At 33.7% G+C, this 22,628-nt stretch overlaps 1 protein-coding gene across 1 annotated transcript; it reads left to right on the top strand.

The window, feature by feature from the left end:
* Positions 1–1,573: 1,573 nt before the first annotated feature.
* On the top strand, positions 1,574–20,817 carry LOC149799105 (putative acetylcholine receptor chaperone). Its single transcript, XM_089958117.1, has 4 exons — positions 1,574–1,745; positions 9,843–9,978; positions 13,866–14,150; positions 15,178–20,817. The coding sequence occupies exons 1-3, from the start codon at positions 1,635–1,637 to the stop codon at positions 14,132–14,134; spliced, it is 516 nt and encodes a 171-aa protein (XP_089814243.1). The 5' UTR covers positions 1,574–1,634; the 3' UTR covers positions 14,135–14,150; positions 15,178–20,817.
* Positions 20,818–22,628: the final 1,811 nt, after the last annotated feature.

The raw sequence follows: 22,628 nt of genomic DNA, 5'->3' as shown, positions 1-22,628 counted from the left end.
ACTAGAGCGGGTGACCCAATCACCATCAACGACCAGTCTCTGCAAGAAGTAGACGAATTCAAGTACCTGGGCAGCAAGGTCGCCACGGATGGAGATTGCACAAAGGAAGTCACCACAAGAATCAGCAAGGCCAACCAGGCCTTCGCAATGCTGAAGCCCATCTGGAGGACAACAAACCGCAGCGCCCACACGAAGATCCGTATCTTCAAGAGCAACGTGCTGAGCGTCCTTTTGTACGGGTCAGAGTGTTGGAAGACCACTGCTAACATAGAACGCAAGCTTGAAGTCTTCCAGACCAAGTGCCTGCGACGGATCATGAGGATCTTCTGGCCAAACATGATCTCGAACGAGGAATTGTGGCACAGAGCGGACGCAAGCACCATCGCTAAGACCATTGCAACTCGTCGATGGAGATGGCTTGGCCACGTCTGCAGAATGCCCCCTGACTCACTACCAAGGGTGGCACTGAGATGGACTCCACAGGGGAAAAGGAACCGTGGCAGACCCAAAGAGACCTGGCGCCGAACCGTGGAGCGAGAACTCAAGACCAGAGGCCTCACCCTGCAGACCGCCCCCATAACAGCAGCCGACAGACCAAAATGGTGCTCCCTTACTGTCGCCTCAAGCACCAGACGGCGCAGAGATGATTGATTTGATTGCTTGCTTGCTTCAAACTGAATCAAGTTTATTGATCTATGATGGGTGTTACAGAATTCATCAACTCAATTTGGCAAACTGTCGACCAGGTTTCTGCTTTGAATGAGATACTTACACATTCTAGATACTTTTTTGTCTGATTAAATTTATAACTGTTGTTTTCCTTTGCCAATAAAAAAATTCCTCAAAAAATCTTTGTATTCATAAAACATTTTTTTTTCCAGGGTTTAGCTCTTTGAATATTTTCTTAATGATTGATGTATGTCATCTAACTTTTCCTTCCACTTTTTCAGGCCAGATGGATTTATTGAGAAGGAATCTGTCTATTCTACTGTATTTGCATCCAATATTGTAATCGCATATTACTGCATGCTAGCAATGTCATCTGTCTGCCACTTGTCATCCACGTGTTTGCTATTAACCAATCTTTATGGAATTATTTTTATTAGTTGCTGATCAATACGTAAGAAGTTGGTATTCATAAATCCTCAGTACTTTTTATTTGCTGATAATACACTCAGTTCAGTAAATTTTGATATACATATAGGGTTCTAAATATAGCATTCTCGCACTTGATACGTCATGTATTGCTAAAACGAGGATACAAAGACAACATTTAGATCAAAGTTTCATTAACACAACGGAGACAGTGCCGAAAACAGCAAATGTTCTGAAACGCAACAGCTTTTGACCAAAAGTCACGACGCTGCCCTAAAACTGTATAAAAAAAAAAAAAAAAAAAAAAAAAAAAAAAAAAAAACCCACAACAATTAGTGTATTTAACTGTCATTTATGTCTCTCGTGATACTTTTTTTTTTTAAATTATATGTGTTAGGCCTAGATCCGAGAACATCGCGTACACATTTCCGGTATTGAATTTTCTAACTTATGCGCTTGTACTAAACATAGACGCTTGAGCCTTTATCCGGTTTCTAGACATCAGTCATTAACGAGCTTTCTTGTAAACTCTTGAGATTATGGCTTCAGGAGTTATTCGAATTTTGTCAGTCACTCTTGGCTTGTTTTTCATTTTTGTTGGTATTCTTAAAATTTGTCCCATAATCAGCACGGACCTATACAGAGATATGGTAGGAACGTAAACAGAGGCTCCATTCATATTTCGATTATATATTATCAATTTTCGTGTGTTCCTGCTCAGCAATGGTTGGAGACCAATTCTCGCCTCTTTGTCCTTTTTTTTTTTTTTTTTTAATCATCCACTACCGACATGGACTTGCTCCTTGGCAAGTGAATACGTAAAAGAAGGGCCTTTAACAATATTTTTCCTCGTGTTAAATGTGAAATCAGCAACATGAACGGGTACGTGGGGACCGTTAATTAAAACGGTGTTGGTGTTTTACGGGAGAGTCTGTACCAATTGTCGCCACATTTTGAAAATGAATGAACTACTCACACATAGTTATTAAATTATATTTTCTCTTTCATTAAAAGAAAATATCGTTATTTCTCATTAATTAATTTTTAATTTGTTTCGCTTTGTAATTCAAATTAATATTCTTTACCAGTTACGAATTATGATAGGAATGCATGTAATTTTACTTATTCAACGGTTGAAAAAACGGGATTTTTTTAACATTGTGTGACATGTAAAGATTACAATAATGTCTACTTCTCAGTAATTTTACTAAATATCTCGAAATAATGAAGTTTAAAGAGTTAAAGATATTTAATTTCACATATAATTACATATGTGACTTGAGTTTTTTTCTGTCGAGAATTCTTTTGTTATCATTTCACGGTAAATGAGGTAAGTAGTCGCATAATTTTTGTCACCAGTTTTGTGCAATTAGCTGGCTGTGTAATTATAAATAATTATAACAAATATTGACAAGGAAACAAAGAAAGTAAATACACAAATAAAAACATGAGTTGAATAAGATTATTTTAATATTTTGGAGAAAATGCATAATAACAAAACACCAGTAAACCAATTATTATAATTTATCATTATTGCATCATAAATAATTTATTACTGATTCTGTTATTGTCACAAATAAAACTATTTTTAATTGTTCATGCAAAGGATGCTAATGAATTCTGTTTCATATTATTTAGGAAAAAAATACATAAAAGCCACACAATATTAAAGAAATTATTTAGCATAATTTTTTTAAATTAATGATTTATTTATTAACACTAATTTAACTATTCTTCATTGTTCAGGCAGAGACTGCAGATGAATTCTGTGTCATCTTTGCCAAGGTTACCCTCTTCATGGACATGTATTCCAATACAGAACTGGTGATACCACTGTGGACACTTGCCACACTGAACCCAGAATATATCCATAGCCTCATCTTCAACATTCTCATCATCAGATTCTTCCACTGGTGGATCAGAAGACTTACACACTCCACATATATCAAAATCATAGCTAGATTTCGTTTTCTTGTTGTCCAAATATTTTCTTGATTTAATCATCTCTTTATTCTCTTTCAGCTGTGCTTTGTTCTCTAATCTGTCCTTCTTGCGTCCTTCTTTCAGTTCTTGCTTTTTCTTATCCTCTGTTGCCTTTTCCTCTAACTTTCTGTAAAAATCATCACATGTTAGTACTCTTGAATGTAACACCAGTTTTGCTCTTCTAACTTACGGTTTAACAGGCACTGCTGGGAAGATGTTAGATAATTGTTGAGGTATAAGGCTTTCTGCTACCAAAGGATTTACTCCAATGTAACTACCACAGGTTGGACAGACTGATTTTGATGCCTGTAATTCTTCATCAGATGACGGTTTTGCTGATGTGGATGGTTCACATGATGGAACTGTCTGACTAATCACCATTTTCAAATGACTATTGACAAGCTGTGTCTTGTCAATAGCGTCAGGATTCCATGGGTGTATACCAGATTTTCTAAAGGCTTCTTTGACCTGATAAGTGGTAAACTGATCAAGGGCATAAGACAGCACTGATGGAAACTTGGCTTTATTTAATATTTGATTCTTGTTGATGTAACCAATGTTAACTGAAATTGAGGTGAATTTTGCTTTTAGTAGACCAAAGATTTACATGTCCAATGTTTGTAGAATGTGTGATGTGTGTGGTGGCAACCCCAATAATTCAGTTTGATTATCTCATGCAAGCTTGATGACATCTAGGTTTATGTGGCAGTCATGGTTGTCCATGATACATAGCACTGGTCTTGCTGATCCACAATGACGTACAATTTTTTCCTTAAACCAATGAGTGAAGAGTGTTCCATCCATATTAGCAGAGTATCCAAATAACCATGAACCTGGAACACCTTCCTTATAAGCCAAATAGGGTAAACATCTTTCAAAAATCAAAAATGATGGAAGAATTTTTCAATTTGCAGATATGCATAAATGCGCAGTGATGTGACTGGATGTTCGACAAATTGTTGGTAACTGTGTTGGCCTTTGATACCAATAACTTTCTGACTACTTTTTTCTTTTCCACTAAATCCTGTTTCATCACAGTTGAAAATCTGATCTGATTTTATGTCTAATCCTAATCTGTGTAGTGTCTTCAAGAAGAGTGAAGTATTGAGTCATCACATGCATGTTTGACATCCTGTTCCTGCCTTGGTCCTGTGCCTCAGCGTGTTTCTCTGATAGTTCAGGATGTCTCTTAAAATTTATTCTGAACATTTGTCGCTGGGACCTTTATTCATGTTAAATAGAGAATGGAGCCCATTTTGCTTCATGATGGTAATTACGTATTGCCTGGTAATTTTTCTGGTCAGCGGAAAATGTGCTGAATACTTCATATAATTGACCATTGACAATTTTTCATTTGTTAATATTGGACATCTTCCAGGGGCCTTTTCTTGTACCTTCCCCTTGACTTGGTCTTCTACAGTTTTTCTAGGGACTTGGAATTCCCTAGTTGCTTGTGAAATTGTCAGCCTTTTCAGCTATACAGATGACACAGCAGATTGAAGTTATTCAGTTTTATACCTGTTTGGCATTGCTAAAAATAAAATTAAGTAATTTATTTCTTGTCTTTACTGATGTAGGTAACATTCACCAGAAAGACATTATGTTTCTTATCAGTTTTCATATTGCTTATATTGATTTATTTGAGGAAAAAAATCATCATTTTTCTTTCTCATGAATTATTAAAATTGTGACATTGAAGTATAATGATGCATAAAAATGTAATAAATCTTAAAGTAAAATCCATTAAAATAATGTGCCATGGAAAACACCTTCTAGATGCCTTAATATGTGGACTACATTTTTGATAACCAAAAGAAAGATAAATAAAACATATATTAAATTCCAATTAGGAGGTTGGTTATTTTTTAATTGTCCCACAATAGTAAGTATTTAGTTTTAGAAATTTTTTTATATGGCCTGGAATAATTGATAAATGCTTTCGTGTTGATAGTAATGGTGCATGCAGTTCTATAGAAGGGTAACAATTGTTTTTCATTGTAATATTTTCTAAAAGAGTTATTTCCCCCATTTTGGGAGAAATATAATAATCAATGCTCCTGGCTATTGCCCCATGACTTTCTTTGCAAGTAAAATATGGAGTCTGGAGACTCTGTGACTGCTAGTGGAATTGTGTTAACAAGATCTGATAATAAATTAGATATGAATGCTGCGGCCATGCTGTTTGTTGTGTTTTTGCATAAGTGTGGAAAAAAGAAAACATTTAATTGAGGATGCTTTATTGTGAAAATGTTGTAATTCTCCTTTACAGTATCTGTTATAAAAGCGTGAGCCTACTTCAAGGTATTGTTTTATGTCGTAGTTCTTGTTGACCTATGTATGCTAATTGTACCACGTGACTCCCCACATCATTAAATGGAGGCATAAGGGGCTAAAGTGGGGATTTTGGTTATTTTCTTTATTTAATGGACTTACCTAATGCTTATTTTCGCTCGGACTTGTCAGCTTAAATCAATCTTCTTATCTTCTAAACAGGAACCAAAACTTCGTGTGCGGTCACGAGTTATTATTACTATGGCAATAATTGCTAGACGGTGAGAATTGGTCTCTAACCAGTATGTCTGCTTGAGAATTGGTCTCTAACCAGTATGTCTGCTTGAGAATTGGTCTCTAACCAGTATGTCTGCTTGAGAATTGGTCTCTAACCAGTATGTCTGCTTGAGAATTGGTCTCTAACCAGTATGTCTGCTTGAGAATTGGTCTCTAACCAGTATGTCTGCTTGAGAATTGGTCTCTAACCAGTATGTCTGCTTGAGAATTGGTCTCTAACCAGTATGTCTGCTTGAGAATTGGTCTCTAACCAGTATGTCTGCTTGAGAATTGGTCTCTAACCAGTATGTCTGCTTGAGAATTGGTCTCTAACCAGTATGTCTGCTTGAGAATTGGTCTCTAACCAGTATGTCTGCTTGAGAATTGGTCTCTAACCAGTATGTCTGCTAGCAATATTGCATCTAATTTTTGGTCTTGCTTGTTTAGAGCAATAAAGAACTTTCGCCTTTTTGGCGTCGTTGTTTTCAAAATTAAGATTTTGTGTTAAATTTTCTTGCAAATTATCTACATATATAACCGAGTTGTGAGTAAGTCATATTAGCTGAGTTACTTGAAGCATTCAGATCTACCCATGTCTTTACCAATCTAGCCAAATTCACCAAAATCTATCCAAAATAAATCTTTGATGCTTGTAATATACTAAGTGTGTTCTTAAGGTATCATATATTACACAAATATTTCAGAAAAACAGATAAGTTGCAGTATGATTGTTAAGATTTTCTTTACATAGCATACCATATAGTTGGATTGTTTTCTGTTTGTTTTTGCTATTTTGTTTAAACATTTTTATATGTATTATTGATATGCATAAAATCTCCCTAAAGTTCTTTTTTTCTTAAATTGACTACAGTGACATGACACTTTTCAATATTTTGAACATCTTTTTCTATCTCATTATTTCATGATACCCAAATAACATATTCCTTGTTTATATTGCATATCACAGATGTTAAATGTATATTTGTGTGCACACAAATATATTCCAAATACACCCAGATTGCATTATATACATTCATGTATATACTGAAAATATCATAGAAGTTGATTTAAAAAAACTAGCTAATTTTTTTTTAAAACCTAGGTTAACCAAATACATAAAATCACTGTGTCACAGTAGCCAACATATATTAATGTTGTTTCCTGCTGGTACCACATGGATTTGTGAAGAGCTTATTTTGATATTTAATAAATTTATAAACACCAAAAGTTTCACCAGCCTTTTTGTTTATTTATTGTAAAAGTCAAATTAATAAAAGTTAAAAGACTATTTACCATAGCTATTAACAATGATTAGTTCTAAACTGAGACAGATAAATTTTGTTTTGAATTACCAGATCGATTAACTGAGAGGTGCGCATCCCTGTATGCTAATTAGAAGTGCACCTCCTAAGGGTAATAAAAGCTGGTACTCGTTAAAAATAACTTATTGTAAAGTATTTATTAATGAACAAACAAACATTATTGAAGAAAATTAACATAGATACATCCACCAAATATGCAATCACAATACATATACAAATACATAAAAAATCCAAATAGGATTTATATATAGAAAATAACAATAAATACAAGCAGTAACAAACTTGAAAGATGTTAAATGAGTATGTTTCTTTTTTATTTAGTCATAGTCAATTAAAAAAATGTTATTTGTCTTGATATAGTTTTTCATGTTGTTTGATAACTAGAAAGATTAAATTCAGTTAAATAAGTTGGGAATAATGTACAACATATTTAATCAGCGGACAAAATAAATGAAATAATGAACACTATACTACATGAATTAAAATACATACCACAAAACATCAAGTATATTACATGTGCATTAGTAATGAAATTAATTTTATGAGGGAAATATTAAACAAAAAATTAGAGCAAGCATATCTTTTTGTAGATTCTTCATTAAGAACTGACAAACTTTGTATTCATACCAAGCTTATAGCCACTTGAGCTGAGTAAGAAACGGGAAATTAGAACACACACACCACACCACTAATATGTTTATCACACAAATGAAATTCACACTATTGGAATATATTGATAAAAGAATACTGAAAGTCTGGTAGTTCGTTTCACAAAGAAAATTCAAATTAGCATAGAAACTAATCATTTGAGGTCAGTAATGAACAAGAAATTAGAGTACATTGAGATCTTGTAAAATCTTCACTAAGAAATTAGAATAAAGAAATTTTAATTCACACAAAACTTATAACCACTTGAAGTGGCAAAGAAATGGGAAATTAGAACAAACATTTTTTTAAATATTCTTCAGCATAAACAAAACTAGATTTTCCGACTATTATGTCTGTTATTCACATGAAATACACAACTCCTATCCAGAATGAGTGCCTTCACTATGTTCCACAGTTATTGTTCTCTCATCCACCCTATGTTTCCTCTGTCCAGGTTTTTTCCTTACAATGATAGAACATTCATAGCTTCAATTTTTTTGAGTCCTTGCAGGGTTCTTCAGGTTTGATGCTTAAATCTTTTAATTTGTATTCCTCTTTCTGCCTGAAATGTATCAGTCTAGCAAATCTACATATGACATCATACCACGGTGTAATTTAAAATCACCCTTTCCATAAAGCATGCAAAAAAGGTGTATAAGTTTATTTTTCATAATTTTCCTTATTTTATTGAAAAGTTTAGGAAATTAGATTATTTACAGTTAACTGCTGATTTGAGACTGGTTCTTTGATTTGCTATTGTTGTTTGTCCAAACTGTTGTTATTGTTACTTTAGAATCCATTAACTGCATGTTAAATGTAAGTTTTGATTTTTGACACAGATATCTTTCCCAGTAGGTTTGAAATGATCATTATTAACAAAATGCTGAAGTTTAAACATCTGATGCCAAATTCAACCACATCAGACAAATACAATGCCTGAATCTTCATTAAAAATAGTATTGATATCCATTTCTCTGTCCCTAAATGAGGTCTCATTTCACTTCAGGTGTCTCACAGTATTGTTATGTGTTTTGAAAAAAATAAATTTTGCATTTTGGAGTTATTCCTATAGTGCATATGATACGCTTATTTCTCATATCACATTTATATAAAACAGTAGACTTTTTTCAAAAGTTTGACATGTGTGATGTCCCTTTGCATAAGGTCACAAGTCAGCTGGTGTACAAATACTTTGTGCTTAGTATGGTGTCGATTCCAGTTTGTTATAAAAATTACTTAATTAAAAAAAAAAATGCAAGAATTCAGTCTCAGCTTACACTAGATATAAGCTTTATATAATATACATAAAATATGATTGTCAAAATTGCTTTTAAATGGAGACCATTTTACTCCAAATCACCTCAAACCTTAACTTTTAAGTCTATGCATCTAGTAAGGGTTTGACAGTATTAAGGGATAGATCCATGGGTTGAAACTTTGGAATAATTCTGATGTAGTAGGGGTTTTCTGCCTCAAAAAAAGTCATCAGTAGCTTAAACATGAAAAATCTGGATCTTGGAATCCACCGTTGTGATGTGCTTAAACATTTGCTTTCACCGTATCAGAAATATACTCCATTCATAGTGATTCTTCTTGTTTTCTCGGATGTGATGTGATGTGATTTTTGATTTTTAACGTAGCTTTAACAATTTTTCAGTCATATCGCTATGATGTCTGCAGTGTGGCAGTTTATAGTGATGTCTAGCACTGGGGCATCATGCCGCAGACATGTAGCATGATGTCCCACCCAGTCACATTATCCTGACACCAGGCCGACCAGTCCTAACACTAACCTCTTAATGCTGAACGCCAAGCGAGGCAGCTGTTAGTACCATTTTTTAAGTCTCTGGTATGACTCGGCCGGGGATCGAACCCACGACCTCCCGCATCCGAGGCGGATGCTCTAACCACTAGGCCACCAGAGCGGTGTGTTTTGTCGGAAACGACTTAACTGAAAAAAAAATTCCCAGATATTTCCGTACTACACCACTCCCTCGATGACTAGCGCACATCGGGGTCCAGAAAGATTGACCACACTATAAGTGAGGCGCGAGTTATAGAGGGACCTATAAAATAAGCCCAAAACCAATGAAGTGATCGACGACATAAAGGAAAAATATGGGGGGGGTAGGGTAATCTTAGGGTAAAAAACATTTTTTTTTTTTTGCCACCACTATGCATGTTTATTCCAAAAACTGTTTTATTGGTGTCTTGATCAAATCTCATAAGAAAATATTTTTTTTTCAGAGAAAAGTGTTCATAAGAGCAGCTAAAGTTTTTCTCTTTCGTAAGTGGACAGGCTGGAGACCAAATCCCCACACCTATAGGAAAGTGGTGGGTGTTTCAGAGATCATAACAGGAGCTGTTTTAGCCTTTATACCAGGTAAGCATCAGTCGTGATAACCAATGATCATATAGTTCAGAGATCATTGTTACTAGATGAAGATGACAACCAAGTCACTCCCCAAAAATTAAAATTGGTGTTCTTTGATAAGGAAAGCAAATTGACTTCACCCTGTTACATTTGAGTGACAATACTTTATGTCTTTTGAGATGCTCTTCAACCACGCTAGTAGTTCCAGTGTTGTCTCCACAGGTTAAATATACTACAGCTTTTGCAGATGTTGTCATTGGCACCAGCAAAACAAACTTGACAAATTCATAAAAGGAATATACAGTTATCATCATCAGGAATTACATGCACACACTTTCAAATATGACAGTGTTTCTTAAGGAACAACCAATTAAATATTTGATGGAGGTCAGAAGCTCTCTTTCTTTAAAGCTGGGATATTTTTTTCTTTTTACCTCAGTTTTGTTCAAGTCAACTATAAATCAGAGCAAGAATATTTTTTCAAGCTGTTTTAGATGTGGAAATTTGTTTTTTTAAAAACCCCAAAACTCTGCCCCACCTATCCTTCCCAAAAAATTATACGGTCAGCCCCTTAAGGCTTTTGTGTTCTTGGTTATTAACCATGTATTTTGTCCATATGACTTAATATAATACACTGCAGTTAATCCATTATTGTAATTCCAAAATTGGTATAGATAGTTAATCAATTGCCACTAGAACAAGCAATTTGATTTTTGTAGTTTCCAAAACTTCACTAAAATTGATAAAGTCCAAAAGATTCACATTTGGTTTGAATTAACCCTCTAAACATGTACTTGTAAAGTCAAGGCTACTTACTTGTAATGTTAGTGACCACTGTGGTTTGTATATATGAACACTGTGCTTTGTATATATGAACACTGGTTTGTATATATGAACATTGGTTTGTATATATGAACACTGGTTTGTATATATGAATACTGGTTTTTATATATGAACATTGGTTTGTATACCAAACACTTATTTGTATATATGAACACTGGTTTGTGCCTATGAACACTGGTTTGTTTATATGAACATTGTGCTTTGTATACATAAACACTGGTTTGTGTATGTGAACACTAGTTTGTTTAGTTGAATGTTGTGGTTTGTATAGTGTTATGTATATTTAATTTAATTGTTTGTTTGTTAATTTTAATTTTTTTTATTTCATTACATGTTATTAAGATGTAACATTATATGCGGGACTTGACCTTATCCAAAACTGGTTCCTTTCTGCTTGACCTGATTGACCTTTTTATTTCATTTATGTAAACAACTAATTATAGCTTCATTATTCTCTATGTGTATGAGCTTATTATCAGGATTATTATTCAGGTAAACAAGGAGAAAATATGTTGATTTGTGTCAGGGTTTTGGAAATTCCTAAGTGTATTTTATAGGTTATTGTGTTGCAAATAAATAAGGCTCATTAGATGTTTCTAGAAGGTTATTTTCCATTAGGTAATGGTTGTTTTTAGAAAATGCTAATTGTGACCTGAGGTCAAGCAGAGAACTATATAATCTTGTGACTGTGAGGATTTTACCAGTTGTGCTTTAACATTTAGCACTTTAAGTTGTATTATGTTATGACCAGTTTGGGCTGAATTTTATTTTCTTCAAATTATTGACTTCAAGTGATTATTTTCTCTGGAAATACAAAAGTGCTCTGATATAATTCTTGGATGAAGACATTCACTTGAATTTATACTGAATTCAAACCTGGAATAATATTTCTGTGATTCAACAAGAGACTGTTGATGCATCAGCACTTCATTGGCTATAAAAGACATGTTATCGCCTTCAGTTGTGGATCTGTTCGGGACTTGACCTGAATTTTATTCAGGACTTTAAATTACTAGGACTTGTGCCTTTAATTCTTGGATTATTTTCAGATTTAATTCGCAATACCGTAAGTTCTTATTTTTCATTTTCACTTTGTATTCACTGGAAATAAATTTTTTGTTAAATTTTACAAAACTTGTTGTGTTCTCTCTTTTCTGTTACTTATTTTAAGACTCATAACAATAGATGAATGATATGATTTGTATAGATGAACACTGGTTTGTATAGATGGATGATGTGGTTTGTATAGATGATGATGTGGTTTGTATAGATGATGATGTGATTTGTATAGATGAACACTGGTTTGTATAGATGGATGATGTGGTTTGTATAGATGATGATGTGATTTGTATAGCTGAATGATGAGGTTTGTATAGGTGAATGATGTGGTTTGTATAGATGAATGATGTGGTTTGTATAGATGAACACTGTGGCTTGTATAGATAAATGATACGGTTTGTAAAGATGAATGATGTGGTTTGTCCAGATGAACACTAGTTTGTATAGTTGATTACTGTGGTTTGTTTAGATAGATGATGTGATTTGTTTAGACAAATGCTGTGGTTTGTATTGATGAACAATGTGGTTTGTATAGATGAACACTTGATTGTATAAATGAACACTGGATTGTATAGATGAACACTGGTTTGTATGCATAAATGCTGGTTTGTATATTTGTACACTTGTTGGTATATTTGTACAGTGGTTTGTATATTTGTACACTGGTTGGTATATATGAACACTATGGTGTAAAGACACCTGTGAATGTGTCCTTAAGTACATTTAAATGGGTTGTTTCATACTAGTTTTGAAATGTTTTGTACTGTCATTTTCTGATGAAGTTTTAGAAACAAAAGAAATTAATTGCTTGTTTAAATTGCAGTTGATTAAGCATGTTTACCTATTTGTAATTACAATTGTAATCTGGGTACTCCTATCAGCTAAAATGAATTACAATGTATAGATTCAGGTATGCCCTCTATGATCATATGAATGAAATACAATGTGTAACAACCAAGAAGGACATACTCAGCTCCAAATCAAAACCATGTTGCACACAAAACTTATTTGAATATGCTAATACAAGTATCTATTGATATGCAGAATATGAATGAGTTGACTTTATCAAAGCCTTCCAACAGTGGAAAGAATACAAAGTGAGAAAGATATATAAAATGTCAAATTACATTGTGACAGCTTGCTTGTGTTACATATTTAAGATTTATGTGAGACATAAATTTTCAAAAGTTGTATATCTTTTATGAATTAATGATTGATGAAATTTAATGTTAGTGATATTATGATGACGATTCTAATAAACATTTGTTTTAATTTTGTTCATACACCCATCTTCCATCCAGCCTTCATTGTATATAACTTTTCCATCCAGACATATGCATTTTCAACTATGAATAAACAGCATATCAATAGAAAACATTACATTCATACACATACAGAATGTATTGCTGACATACATACAATACAGAGAAATTTTTGTTGTGAAGGTAAACTATTACTTTAAAAGAATTATAATTGTAAATATACGTAATGAATAGAGGACTGGAAGACACAGTTAAAATAAGAACACACACGCACAGAACACTACCTCCTAACTCAAATTAACACTAACAGGGGAGAGGTATAGTTGACTTTTTTACTGTTAAGATAATGCTTTTGAGCGTATGTGTTTTAGAAGCATTAGTCAGACTTTTCAATGAAAGATCAAGCCGCCATCTTCATCAATTGGAAACTTGATGTGCAGTGAATTTAAAATCTTTTTCATTTAAGGTTTACTCTGTGTTCTTACAGTTTGTATATTATTGCAAGAACCTGTCTTAGTGAATACATCCTTATAAAGGACATCTGTATAGAGAAGAAAATATGTACAGAGCCCGTGTTAACTTTATTTGTTTATTACACCTACATGTAAAAGACAGTTATCCAGGAAAAAGTTTTTGTCATTATTGAATGTTCCTTTTATACCTGTTTTCACTGCGTATGTTAAATTGTAGCAAATCTAGTTACAACTCATATTTTATTTAACATTTGTGTAGGTCCAGCGAAAGATGTGGCCAATGTTTTGATGATACTGTTGTCTTGCAATGAGGTGCACGCCCACTATATCACTGATGAAAAGCAGGAGCGGATGAGTCTGCCCCTCGTATTCGTTCTACTGTTATGCTGTAGACTCATTATTACGCTACAGTTGAGGGCTCAAGAAAGAGATGAAAAACAAAAGGCACACAAAGCATCAGTGGAAAATATGCAAAATTCAGTGGAAGAAATGGAGCAGAAAACAAAAGTGGAGAAGAAAGAACAGTAACATAGAAAAGCTGTTTGTAAGAGTTGCACATTTTTTTTTGTTTATTATTGATTATTGTGAATTAATTTGATTTGAATATAAATTTTCTTGATTTGGGGGATAGTTAATTTTTAGCTGGTACTTAAATTCATTGGGAGGGGATCCAGTTATTTCCATAAAATGGGAGAAGGAATCAAAATTTTTTCTATGGAATGGAAGAGGGAATACTATTGTTTCAATGGAATTGGGAAGGGCCTAATTGTTTCCATTTAATTGGGAAGGGACTCAATTGTTCATTGGAAATGGGAAGGGGCCTAATTGTTTCCATGGAATTGGGAGGGGTGAGTTGTTATAATAAAAAGGATAATTTTTTATTGGGTCTTTAGATTCATGGTTTGCAGCTACCTTACAAGCCATGAAAAGTTGTATATAGATAATTTATAGTATTTTATTGAATATTTGAAAAGAGTCTTAACATTTAAGGTACTAGAGGCAACCTTATAATATACACACATGTGCAAACAAACACATACACATGCATGCAAGCACACATACACACACCCAAAAATGCAAGCAAGCACACACTTAACATGCATGCAAACACACTTATATGTGCATGCAAGCACACATACTTACACATACCTGCAAACACATGTACCTTGCACATGCTTGCAAGCACACACACACTTACACAAGTATGGAAGCACACCCCCTACACTTGCATGCAAGCACACATACACATGCAAGTACACACACACATCATCACCTTATTTATGCTTCCCATTTTGTGGGAAATTCATTGAAAAAATGTTTGTTTGCTATGATAGAATCTATAAAGAACAGTTCTATTTTTCCTTAAAATGCATCATAGCTACATAAAGTACGTACTGAGGTATAGATAATAGGAAGGGATATAAAACAGCCAGAATAATATTTGGTGCCTGCAGAAATTTCTTTAGGTGCTAACTAAAATAATTATTGTTTCAAATACCACTCTTTGATTTTTTTATGTTTGCAAGTATATATTATATGATAACTTTAAGTAATTTTCTTTTCTTTTACAGACTTTCATGACCTGGGATCTCAGTATCATTGTGCTAATTTGAGGGTATATTTAGCAGGAGTAGATCACAGTTTGAGTGAAAAAAGCTGCCTCTGAATCATTTAAGAAGTATAGCTATTACCTTAGGCCATTATTGTTGAACAGGGTCAAAGACCATGGATATTATTGGTGGCTAACTAGCACCCAGATTCATGAAATTCCTGATGTTAGGTGCACTTTCACATCAGATATTTTTTCATTTGATGAAACTGTATTAATTAAACTTTCATAACATACAGTATCTCTTAACATTTTTTTTGCAAAAGTTATGTTTATTAATTGAAACTTTCAAATAATTTACATGTAGTTAGGTGTTTTTATTAATGAATATAAAATTTTTTGTTTGAGTGTGCTTATGTTGTACAGCATCTGACCTCATTACAGCTGTCTATAAGCTATCACATAAGACATTCATATGGCCAACTGAACAATCCAACAACTCAGTACGGGCTGAATATTTACCTAATTGCATTTGGACTCCTCATATTTGAGTTGTTGAGGCAGTTTATATTAGTCAGTTTATTTTGTGTGTGTCAGTATCAAAGATTTATCAATTTTAGACTGCTTCTCTTATTCATATTTCATTATGTGCTTAAAAGTTGTCTGTCAGTTTCTATTGTTTTTTTTTTCTTTTTCAAGGAGAAAAATAATAATTTAAAAGTTACAGTTATGCTTAATAAAGGGGTCCATAAATTTATTAGTGCGACTCAGTATTGAGATGAAAGTTAGGTTGTATGAGGAGCCAATATGATACATATTATATTTCATTCACTGGCAACATTTCATTTTACATTGTGAACTTACTTTGAATTAAATTGTACTCCAGTATTAACCCTTTACCTCACAGAGCATAGTGACAAAGTGCAGCACGCTATAAATAGAACACCTGTTACCTAGCAGACCGCATCCGCATAGGCATGCCTGTGAATTGTTAAGCAATGTAGTGGTGTTACGTTTAACAGCAGTTTTAACCATTTTACGTTTTAGGTAGACATCTATTATATGTGGAAAAATTGAAGAGTCAAGTCCGATTGTTATAGCTGTGTAATTATTTTTCACAGAAGAATATTTTATGTGCTTTAAAATCGAGAGAGAACTCGTTCACCGTCATGTCAGTGAGGCCGCGTGACCGACCGTAGCTGCCATTTCCCATACTCGAAATTTACATGTTTTTCGTCTGCGTCTACATCACTAAGTCATCTAAATTTGATAATCAATAAAAACTAATTGTTGCTTACATAAATATCAGAGCCTTTACCTAAGCTATTGAATCTTTTGTGGTTGTGATTCTAATCGTGAAAACTTCATAAGTACTGAATGAAATCCTGCCTGTGAACTGTTAAGCAATTTAGTGTATGTTAAATTTAACAACAATTTTAACCATTTTACATTTTTGGTACACATATATTATATGTGGAAAAATTTAAGAGTAATGTCCGATTGTTATAGCTGTGTAATTATTTTCCACAGAAGAATTTTTTTATGTGCTTCAAAATCTTGAGAGAACTCGTTCACCGTCATGTCCGTGAGGCCGCGCGACCAACCGTAGCTGCCATTTCCGATTACTCGAAATTTACAAGGTTTTTGTGTGCGTCTATACCACTAAGTCATCTGAATTTGATAATTTATAAAAACTAATTGCTTCCTACATCAATATCAGACTTTACCTAATTTATTGAATCTTTCGTGGTTGTTATTCTAATTGTGAAAACTTCGTACGTACTGAATGAAATCCGCGGCTGCCCTTTTGGAGAGTGGAGATTATGACCCAGTTACTTTAAATAGCAGATATCGACCAGTGCATGAATAGCGACCACGTGATCTGACGTAATTGTCATTCGCAGAAATGAATGTAGTATGTAATAGGGGGGTTTTCCCCGAAGGTGGCGCTACGAAAACTAGCTCAAAATGGCTGATGTTTACCACAGGTGTCAAAAGGCGCTTCTATGTGAATCTTGTAGAGGTGTCAAAAGGCGCTTCCATGCGAATGGAGTAGAGGCGTCCAAAGACGCTTGTATGAGGTAACGGGTTAACAGAGGTGCCTAGAACACTCATATGCTGTGTCAAATGAGGAAATGTATGAATTCTTCATCTTTAGCACACAAAAATCAAACCTGCAGCAGCCGTGTTGATATTTTATTGTAAATGTACTGTATTATTACATTCAGTATTATGGATCATTTTATGCATTCCATCTTACTCCTGAGACATAAATATCAATCCACCATCATCCAGTAGATGTAAGTCCTTTCTTATCACTGTACTTTCAGTTTTACAATAACAGGATGTGTGCTAATTGCAATTTTAAAATTGAATGCCTATTTTTAACTCACCTGGCATTAGAACATGTGTACCTGTGTTAAGGCCCTGCAGTCGTATGTCTGTCAACATGTCAACATTTACTCTTTTCAGCTTCTGTTATAAACAGCTAATTAAATTAGATCTGACTTGTTACATTTGATCCATTTTTTGCTCAGATTGTCTCAGGTGGCATCCTTAGAAATGATATGGCTTCAGTACCAGTCAGGTAGAAAGCATATTTTGGAACAATATAGCTAGTTTCAGCCAGGTAGAAAGCATATTTTGGACTTCTTTAGAACAATTCAATCAGTACCAGCAGGGTAGAAAGCATATTTTGGACTCCTTTAGAACAACTCAGTCAGTACCAACCAGGTAGAAAGCATATTTTGGACTTCTTTAGAACGACTCAGTCAGTACCAGCCAGGTAGAAAGCATATTTTGGACTTCTTTAGAACAACTCAGTCAGTACCATCCAGGAAGAAAGCATATTTTGGACTTCTTTAGAACGACTCAGTCAGTACCAACCAGGTAGAAAGCATATTTTGGACTTCTTTAGAACGACTCAGTCCATACCAGCCAGGTAGAAAGCATATTTTGGACTTCTTTAGAACAACTCAGTCAGTACCATCCAGGAAGAAAGCATATTTTGGACTTCTTTAGAACAACTCAGTCAGTACCAGCCAGGTAGAAAGCATATTTTGGACTTCTTTAGAACAACTCAGTCAGTTTGTCAGATTTCATAGGAATGTTCCTTAGTACATGGTATTCCTTAGTACATGGTATTCCTTAGTATTCCTTAGTACACGGTATTCCTTAGTATATGGTATTCCTTAGTACATGGTATTCCTTAGTATTCCTTAGTACATGATATTCCTTAGTACATGGTATTCCTTAGTATTCCTTAGTACATGGTATCCCTTGGTACATGATATTCCTTAGTACATGGTATTCCTTAGTACATGGTATTCCAAATCAAGCTTGGTTTATTTGAATCAGTGTGGTTTCTACTGCAACAAGGTCAGAACAAAAGAAAGTTGTGTTTTTTTATTTCTCTTACATGACCAATTCATTTTTAGTCAAACTTTATTGAAATATTACTTTTCTGTTCCATACTTCTATATGGGATTGCTCCCCCACCAACATTGCAGGTATGATGAGAACAAAGTTGAAAATTTATTTTGAACTTCTGAATACATGCCTTTAATTGATTTTAAGCAAGACTTAGTAGGAATGATCCATTCACAGGTACTAAAGAATGTGCTGTTATTGAAAACTGAAACCTTTTAAGATTTATAAACGTGGACAACATGACTGTGGTGCGTTAAAAATAGCACACATTTTATACAGCATTCATATTGGTCTTGAAAGAGCTTGAAAGTGTTTGAATTTTGAGATGGCAGTGTCAAGGTCTTCAAAATGCTAGAAAATTATCATGTGCTTTCAAGAGTGCTTGAAATGGCTTACATTTTGTTAAGAATGGTCAAACATAGTTTTTGGAATTTTCTGAAACATTTTCATTTATCTTGGTCAGTCATATTGATTGAAAGAAAACAGAGATTCTTAACTAAATATCTTAATATTTGTTAATTAGAGTGCACTCCTAGTAAATAGGTTCATATTAAATGCATAATTTGTTGCTTCATAAAAACTTAATGCAATTTCATTACTTTTCATGAATTAGTCTCTTGAAATGATTAGTACATGTCCTTGAACTTTTCACTAACAAAGCTCCATGAATCTTTCTTTGCATGATTTCGGAACTGCCTGACAAAACTTGAACCAAATTTGACCTTTGAAATTATTATAATAATGAACATCTGCAATGTAACCAATATTAATACCCATCCACAATCATATAGATTATCAAAAGTGGTTGATCAGTTTGACAGGGAATACCTTTAACTTGAACATTTAGACAGGTTATGACCAGAGAGTGATTTCAGACCTATTTCACCCTTGTGTTAAGTCACTGTACTGTTGCTGTTTCTGGTGCTTTGACAGTAAATAAGAGATCCTCTTTCTCATTCATCCCCTCAACTCCATCCCCCTTGATACTTTGTCTGCCCTAATTTCATGTAGGTAATTGCAGTATGTATAATATGTTAATGTTCAATTCAAAGAAAACACATTGCATGTTGGTCAGAATGTTTCACCTGTAGTTATCTTTATCCTGCTGTCAAGGAGTTTGGTCATGGAGACACATTTCCTGATCTTAAATTAAATATTGTTGTTCTGCAGTTTAATACTAATATTGCTTAACCAAAGTCTATTCAGTCCTGATTACTGAATGTTCTGCACCTTAACTGCCATCAGGAAACTTCCCGAAGAACATTATTGATTGTTATGGACTTCTACAATGGTAGCCAGACACTATGAGTCAAGCAAAGAGCATGTTGGGTCTAATCATCATAATATAGGATAGTACAGTTATTTTTTCAACATGCATAGCTTTTATTGTCACATCATATCATCTGGCATTCAAACTGGTTTGTTCTGGATCACACCTTTAGATTGATCTCATTCCCAAATGTCCAAATACTCTAACATTGAGTTTTTCCATGCATGTTTCTTTGGGAATTAAATGATGTCATGTAAAAGGAATACAGATTTATGATAATCCAAATCAAATGAATGATCAGCATTTGAAGGTATGTATAATCAATTTCTAAAAGCAACGACACCCGTTACAGAAATATTTTGTACTGAATGCATATGTGACCTGTTTGAATTTTACTATAGAATCAAATTGGATTGTTTATACGTATTCATGTTCTCAGCAAAGAACATTTGAAAGGGAATTGGATAATGTAGTATCATTAGTGTTCCGTGCAAAGAACATTAATGGATTTTGGTCAGAATATTTTTTTGTCTTATCCATAACCCCCTATTGGGTGTAGAAGCATTCATGTTCTATGCAAAGAATGGTCATTGGTTTGACTGTTTTTTGTGTTATTTGTAACCTTCCTATTGTATGTGAATCAGATAGTGTAGTAGATTGAATTTTTGCGTGTTCTAATTTTTAGTCTATGAATATATATTTTTTTAATTAATCTATTCATTTTTTGTTTTTACTATGGGCACTTGTTGCATTATTAGTTACCAAAAATTAATGTCTAATGCCTACAAATACATGTGGTAAGTCATATCAGACAAAGAATCGATTGGGAGTTTTTCCCTCATATTTTTATGTGCAATAGTCACAATTCTATAACATTTTTTTAGTTTGATACATAATTAGATATGTAGTTAATTTATGTAATGTGTATTGTACCAACCAATAAACATTTTGGTCATTTCTTTACTTACTGGTTTAGACTTTACCTCACCTGATGGAAGACCATTTGAATTTATCCTCTGTCCTATCAAATGATCTGTGTTGTCTGTTGTCATCTTGCTTCATTTGTCATCCATCAATCAGTTTTCTTGTTTTGATTTCTTTCAAACTCTTGATCAGTTTTTGTACAAACTTGATGCAGATTATTCTAGCGTTAATACAGTTTAAATCAGTATACAACAATCTTTTAATATAAATGGTACAGTATTTTTTTTGAGCTACTTCCGTAACAAGGTCATTTTACAATGATTATCGCAAGAATACAAATCAGAGTCCTCATGTAACATTCATAATGCGTTTTTCTAACTTGTCTATTTTAACTGACTCGAGTAACCCCAACAGTTCATGTCATAAAAATTCTGTAGTCACTCAACTTGAAAATATCTTTGGTATGATATGAAATGGTTATGTCTTCAACCAGCATTGTTTCCAGATTATCAATCACTGCATCATTAGCATCTCCGTTGTCAAACGAACCTCAAAATACCTATTATAATCAGTATATTTGAACTTAGCTTCAAAATAGGAACTTGTAAAAAGTTTGTACGAGTTTATTGTTGCCTAGGGTGCATGTTAATATGATGATGTGTTGGATAAAGGTATTTATGTCCTTCTGGTATTTGTTCCTGCTTGTCGGATGTTACTGATTTAACTTGCATTACCTTTTTATCTTGTGAAAAAAATTGCGTGGCCATGCTATCGGTACTTTTTATTGCACACAAGAAATACTGATGCCTCCTACATAACATGTATAGAGTACGACCACTGGTTTTTCTTTTTAATGAAACTTACACATACAATTACACCAACCACAAGTACATTGAATATGTAATTGCATTTACATGTTTGTCACAAATCTGGTAGAAAACAATAGCTTCTCTTTAGCTTCTTATTTAATAAGTTTGACTCCACTTTATGTGCAAGATACATCAGGGTTAGTAGCACATGATCTCAAACTTACATCCATGCAGCCCATTCTGTTAGCTCTATTTTCGTTAAACTGTGCAGTTTTGCTTGGTAATTCATCCATGATGTCATTATGTTTAATTCTTTTTTGATCGGTTCCAAGAGGATCAAGTAATTTCAACAGAAACTTCCGGCAGTTAGTTACTGCATCACCAACACTAATTTCTGCTGCTGCGATTTCGTATTTAAGAATTACAACAAATTGTGATATTGCTTCACCTTCCGTATTGAAAATATACTCTTTGGTTACATTGGAACCTGTCTTGAAAGACCACCCCTTCTGCCAAAACATAATGGTCTCTCATGACAGGTGGTCTCTCATAACAGGTTATAACACTATATAATCTCTAAATCTGAACATGGAGAACCTGGTCTCTCAAGACAGGCGGTCTCTCATAGCAGTGGTCTCTCAAGACAGGTTTTACTGTATTAATCTTTAATAAAACATAATTTTTTGAACTTAAAAAAAACATTTTAATTTCTAGATGATAAATGATAATTAGGTTCCATAAACAAAGTTTGTTATTTGTTTATGCATCATAATGATACATTTAAGTAAATTTGGTACGAATAAATTGATAGGGCCCAATCCATCTTTGTTTATTAAAATGGGGAAGTTGACATGTCATTTGCAAGAGAACTAAAGAAAAATCCTTTCAAATGGAGAAAACTTTTTGGCACATTGGGAGTGATTAGATTTTAAACTAACTGACATTTTAATGAGCTATGACGGTGTAGAGGTATTTTTACCTTTGAAAACGAATAAGATATCATTAATGAGGAAGTTATGAAGAGCAAGGAGTACACAAAAC

The sequence above is a fragment of the Sinohyriopsis cumingii genome, chromosome 5 (assembly GCF_028554795.1).
Source record: "Sinohyriopsis cumingii isolate HCF-2022 chromosome 5, ASM2855479v2, whole genome shotgun sequence".
Taxonomy (NCBI): domain Eukaryota; kingdom Metazoa; phylum Mollusca; class Bivalvia; order Unionida; family Unionidae; genus Sinohyriopsis; species Sinohyriopsis cumingii.
This window is presented reverse-complemented; position numbering and strand designations above follow the sequence as displayed.

What these genes read in the sequence shown, in the direction of transcription:
- LOC149799105 (XM_089958117.1), top strand. Translation starts at nt 1,635, where the DNA reads ATGGCTTCAGGAGTTATTCGAATTTTGTCAGTCACTCTTGGCTTGTTT. An exon ending in CGGACCTATACAGAGATATG is followed by an intron (nt 1,746 to 9,842) that starts GTAGGAACGTAA and finishes TTTTTTTTTCAG; the next exon opens with AGAAAAGTGTTCATAAGAGC. An exon ending in TGTTTTAGCCTTTATACCAG is followed by an intron (nt 9,979 to 13,865) that starts GTAAGCATCAGT and finishes ACATTTGTGTAG; the next exon opens with GTCCAGCGAAAGATGTGGCC.